Raw genomic sequence first — 5,492 nt, 5'->3', positions numbered from 1 at the left:
TTTTTTGCTTAGCTGCCATCCTTATGGCTTTTTTTATTTTCTATCTAAAGATTCCTGTTGAAGTTGTTAGTTGTTATTTTCAGCAATGGGTGCTTCTCAGAGTGGTTAAGGAGATCTCAAGAGAAACTTTCAAGTGTACCATATGTCCCCAGTGTAGAGCAGTTGTACAATTTGTTGGAAGCAACCACTTTCTCACAATATTGCGGAGGTAGGCAGATGAGCTTTGGGTTATATGGATAACATGTTTATTAAAGCAAATGTGCATTGGAGTTATTATGATCGCATTTGGTGGAATAGCATCCTTTTTGTTGTGTTTGTTCTCTTTATGCATTTGTTGGTGGAATAGCATCCATTTGGTCTAAGTAAATCAAGAACATTGTTATATGGGACATCGACGTCTCTTACCGACAGATCACATGTGGCGAACGAGAAAAGCCTTGTTCAACGGTAAAGAAGATCTTCGCATGCCACCAACTATGGTTGAAGGAGCGGATCTTTTAACTCAACTACAAATGCTTGGAGATATTCATTTTGGAAAATCTCGTAGGAAGAGAAAACGCACTGCGGAAGAGTTGAACTGGACAAAGAAAAGCATCTTTTTCAAACTACCTTATTGGTCAACTTTGCGGCTTAGACATAATCTAGATGTTATGTATGTTGAGAAGAATATTTCTGATAACATATTGGGCACTTTTATGAACATTCCCGGCAAGACAAAAGATAACGCTAATTCCCGGCGTGACTTAGAGATCTTGGGCTTCAGAAAGGAATTACATTTGAAACGTGAAGGTGAACGTGTTACAATGCCACATGCATCATACACATTACATGGAGATGAAAAGAATAAATTCTGTGAGTGGCTTGCTGAGGTTAAATTTCCAGATGGGTTCGCTGCCAATATCACGCATTGTGTATCTATACGTGATTCCAAAATCTCTGGGCTGAAAAGCCATGACCATCATGTTTTTTTTGCAAACACTACTACCTATTGCTGTGGGGGGGGGGGGGGGGGGGGGGTTCTTAAAGAGGGACATTGCATTGGCTTTGACTGAACTTAGTAGTTTCTTCAAAGAGTTGTGTGCCCGAACATTAGATGTGCATCGCCTATCTAAGCTTCAAGTTGACATCGTCACCATTCTATGCAAACTAGAGATGATATTCCCTCCATCTTTTTTTGATGTTATGGTCCACCTAGTTGTACACTTACCCCGTGAGGCTATTCTCAGAGGTCCAGTTCAATATCGGTGGATGTACCCATTTGAGAGGTATCTGGGAAAATTCAAGCAGTATGTTAAGAATAAAGCACTTCCAGAAGGTTCAATAGCGGAAGCCTGGGTTCACATCGAGTGTTTGACATTTTGCTCCATGTATCTCCAAGATGTTGAGACGAAGTTTAATTGAGCAGATCGCAACATTGATAGTGTTGAAGAGGAGACTATAGATGGGTTCAAAATTTTCAACCAGAAACTTCGTCCTTTGGGTATGGCTAATAATGTGCAATTAGAAGTTGAACTCCATACAGCAGCGATTTGGTACGTGCTAAACAACTGTATTGAGATTGGATCGTATTTAGAGTAAGCAATCATTACTTCCTTCGTGCTTTCTCAAAACAACCTACTACCATTCGCTTTATAAAATTACGTCACTGACAATTTCTGATTCGCCATCATTTTCTTCCCCACCAAATGCAGGGAACACTACGACAAATGTAGGGTGTCAAACCCAAATTCTGTAGATCGCATGCACCAAACTGAGTTTCCAATTTGGTTCAAGCAACGTGTAAGTTAGCTTGCTAGTTATCTACTTTGTGTAATTATACCTGACAGTGATATAACAATATCACTGACACTATAAGTTCATGATAACCATACCGATATTCATGTAGGTTCTGGACCAGCGTAACAACAATCCACTTGAGGTGTCTCAAGATTTGTATGCGTTAGCTTGCGGTCCTGACCGTTGGGTTGCATCATATGCTGCCTGCATTATAAATGGTAAACGGTTCCATACGAAGTCTCGTGAAATTCACCGGCGTTCACAAAATTGTGGGGTATTAGTAACTGGTGACCAAGCTACTGATAATGTAGACTTTTATGGTGTTATCAATGATGTTGTGGAGTTACACTACATGGGAGGTCGTAGAGTATACTTGTTCAGTTGTGATTGGTTTGATGTTGGTGATAAGAAACGGGGGGTACGAGTTGACGATCATTTAACTAGTGTCAATTTTAATAGGACCTGGTATAAGGACGAACCATATGTGTTGGCATGCCAGGCTTCCCAGTGTTTTTACATTAGGGATATAAGGGCGAAAGGGAACTGGTATGTTGTGCAGAAGTACAATAATAGGAATGTGTATGACATTCCTCCAGTGCAGAGGGTTTTAGATAGTAATGATGGCGAATCAAGTGACGATGATGCCTATCAAGAGAATGAGTCCCCATATGACTATCCACTTTTGCATTGTGATGCAAGTCTAGTGTCAACTCCACTTAGTAGGATTGATATAGAACCTACCCATATTGATGCACGAGACCACATGGAGCCGGGTGGTCCATGTAGAAATTCACCAGATTTTATTCATGATGGTATGGTTCCATCTGGTTCTGGAGATGCTTATGGTGATTGGGAAGATTCAGATGAGGACCCATCCACCGAGGAAGACTCTGACTCAGAATAACCAATTGCCAACTTCATGATATTAGGTGAATTCTCAATGTTTTACCATATCTATATGCATATATTTTGAATTCTCACTAGGTTGTTCCATCGAAAATTCTGTTATAAGCATGAACTTGCATTTGACTTGATTTATTTAAACCCGAGCAACAAGAATAAATTTAATATTAGGGTACTGAATTTTCGATACTCATTTTCAGACTTATTAATTTAATGAGGTTATCTTATTGGAGTGTGAGATTATATTTGTTCACTACACTTGACTAGATTGATATTTTTTTTCTATTATTCCATCTCAGGTTGGGCGAAGGAGTGAAAACTGGGGATATAGTCCTATTAAAAAAACTATCGCAATCCCATCTCAACATTAGGCGTTAACGAGGAGCATGAACGGCCGAGGTACATATTCAGACATGCTTTGGAAATTAAAATATGCTCTAGATATGATCCTAACTAAAATGAGATGTTAATTAAATGCAGGCGAGGTAGTGGGAGCTAGTGGCCGTGGTCGGCCCAGAGGCCGAGCATTCCGTGGTAGAAGATTGGTGCCTTATTCATGTCGAGCCCGGTGGCCTCGGGGTGCTCGGATTAGTTCATACCATTCACCAGGAGACGTGGAGGAGGCTAGCTCAGATGACTCTACCCAACCCCCAAGCCATCCATGGGAACCACCGTGTGCGGCCACAACATTGGTGGCCGAGCCTGACAGCGTCACCTCACCCATTATAAGGCCAGAGCCTGATAGAGTTCAAATCGGTATTTTCATAAATAGTGTCTATTTTATAAGGCCAGCTCAAAATAAACATATTTTGATCTTGAAGTATATTTGACTATTCCATCATATGGTCACTAGACATTACTGTTATGATGTCATACAAGTGTGAATGCCCCAACGGAGCCTAACAGAGTGACGTCACCCACTATAGAGGCAGAGCGTGCTAGAGTCCAAACGAGTATAGTTCACATTCAAGCATATTTTTTTCACATATTGAATATACATATCATGGTGGTTACAATAGGAATGCTTGGTTAATTTATAAGTAACTAGATTGAAATATTGTTATTATGTCATATAGGTGTGGACATCCCCACAGAGCCTAACTTAGTGACCTCACCCAATATAGAGGCAAATCCTGCTAGTTGCCAAATCGGTATGGTTCATATATGTGTGACATAAAAAATATACAATGATTACACGTTACATGGTGTTACAATAAAGTTAATAATAATACATTAGCCTCCTAACCATATATTATTTTTTATTATGTCTATACAGGTGAGGACATCCCTACGGAGCCTGTAGTGAACCAGGCGCAGAGGAGACGTGGACGTGGGCCAGCCAAGTACACTGAATTTGAGAAATTGCGGAAACATGGAAAGGTGTTGTTGAAGATAAACAATGGAGAAACAGCACCATGCTGTTCAAACGCCAACATGTTTACAACACGATTAACATGGATAGTCAAACATCATTGTGATATGAGTTATCCAAGATGGAGTGATGTTCCCCAAGCACATAAGGATGAGTTAATCGATCGTGTTCGGGTAAGACAACCCATTCTATATCATTTTGATGGGTTTTCTGTGGTTGTGGTTTAATTGATGATTTGGTCTATATGTTTGATTACATATGTAGGGTGATTTTGAACTTGATTGGGAATTGGAGAACCATCGATTGACAGTAACAAAACAGCTTCGGAAGCGCTTTAATGCATTTCACCATGAACTCCATAGGATATATTTATCATATGCCAACCACGACGAAGCATTGGCTAATGGTACTGTTCTAGTTAGCCCCCTTGTTTGGGTGAAGCTATGTGGTAGATGGGGTAGCGAGGCGTTCAAGGTATGTGTCAAGGGTGGTCAATAACCCATTAAATTCAGTTGGTTAATGTAAAACCTAATTTCTTGGATGTTTGTATTTGTTATATTGTAATGCTTACATTTAATGGGTTTTTAATGGCAGAAAATTTCTACTAAAAATCGGGAGAATAGGAAGAGGCTGATTATTAACCACACAGCAGGTCGCAAATCTTTTGTGCGGATTCTTGAAGAGAAGGTATAAGATTTAGGCTGTTTAAGTTGACATTATCAAATTTCCCACTTTCTTTTTCATTTAACGTTTGAAATTTAGTATTTCATGGTATAGCAATTATTCGTTACTCTAATAAATACCGGGATTAAGCTACCAATCCCGGTGTTGAAATATGTTGTGCCAGATTTGCTGACTGTGTGTTATATATACACATTCCACACACATGTAGAGGGCTGAATCGGGGAATTTGGTGGACTTTTTCAAAGAAACCCACTGGTCCAAGAAGAATTCAAAATTTTTATCACCTGCTACTGAAGACAAATATGTGAGTAAATTCTCGAATCTTCCGAAATTTGTTAACTGCAATGCATGCTGAATTTATTTATATGAATTAGTAAATTAACTATAACTACAGGCCTCATAATATTTAATCTTATTATTGTGTCGTATTTCAGAAGGATATGGTTGGAAAGCTGGATAATCTAGAACCAGAGCAGCGAACTGATGAAACGGCAGCGGGTGTGTTCAGAGAAGTGCTTGGTCATAGACCAGGTTATTCAAGAGGATTGGGAGAGATGGTAATCTCAGAGTCTACGAGACAACGTTCATTGGCACGAGAGAAAGAATACTTAGCTTTGATTGAGAAACATAAGAAAGACGCTGAATCTTCCAAGAGTGAGATGGAGGCAATGAAGGCGAACATGCAACTCTTGTTGGAGAGACAAGCGGAAACCGACCGTTTATTGAGGGCTTTCTTTGCTGCTAACCCGTCGGCCAG

The 5,492-nt window shown here is 39.8% G+C and overlaps 2 protein-coding genes across 2 annotated transcripts; both read left to right on the top strand.

The window, feature by feature from the left end:
• Window positions 1-383: 383 nt before the first annotated feature.
• LOC122310427 lies at window positions 384-2,680 on the top strand. The gene is made up of 5 exons (XM_043124309.1): window positions 384-921; window positions 1,196-1,315; window positions 1,406-1,532; window positions 1,692-1,779; window positions 1,886-2,680. Exons 1-5 carry the CDS (start codon window positions 384-386, stop codon window positions 2,678-2,680), a joined length of 1,668 nt encoding a protein of 555 aa, XP_042980243.1.
• Window positions 2,681-3,065: 385 nt separating this feature from the next.
• LOC122310426 lies at window positions 3,066-4,916 on the top strand. The gene is made up of 5 exons (XM_043124308.1): window positions 3,066-3,078; window positions 3,160-3,435; window positions 3,756-3,830; window positions 3,956-4,224; window positions 4,316-4,916. Exons 1-5 carry the CDS (start codon window positions 3,066-3,068, stop codon window positions 4,547-4,549), a joined length of 867 nt encoding a protein of 288 aa, XP_042980242.1. The 3' UTR covers window positions 4,550-4,916.
• The last annotated feature ends 576 nt before the right edge of the window (window positions 4,917-5,492 follow it).

Source organism: Carya illinoinensis, chromosome 5, assembly GCF_018687715.1.
Source record: "Carya illinoinensis cultivar Pawnee chromosome 5, C.illinoinensisPawnee_v1, whole genome shotgun sequence".
Taxonomy (NCBI): Eukaryota; Viridiplantae; Streptophyta; class Magnoliopsida; order Fagales; family Juglandaceae; genus Carya; species Carya illinoinensis.
Note: the sequence above shows the minus strand (reverse complement) of the source record. Positions and strands in the feature narration are given on the sequence as shown.

What these genes read in the sequence shown, in the direction of transcription:
- LOC122310427 (XM_043124309.1), top strand. Translation starts at nt 384, where the DNA reads ATGGGACATCGACGTCTCTTACCGACAGATCACATGTGGCGAACGAGA. An exon ending in GAATAAAGCACTTCCAGAAG is followed by an intron (nt 1,316 to 1,405) that starts GTTCAATAGCGG and finishes TTAATTGAGCAG; the next exon opens with ATCGCAACATTGATAGTGTT. An exon ending in CTCCATACAGCAGCGATTTG is followed by an intron (nt 1,533 to 1,691) that starts GTACGTGCTAAA and finishes CACCAAATGCAG; the next exon opens with GGAACACTACGACAAATGTA.
- LOC122310426 (XM_043124308.1), top strand. An exon ending in GCCTGATAGAGTTCAAATCG is followed by an intron (nt 3,436 to 3,755) that starts GTATTTTCATAA and finishes TATGTCATATAG; the next exon opens with GTGTGGACATCCCCACAGAG. An exon ending in AGTTAATCGATCGTGTTCGG is followed by an intron (nt 4,225 to 4,315) that starts GTAAGACAACCC and finishes TTACATATGTAG; the next exon opens with GGTGATTTTGAACTTGATTG.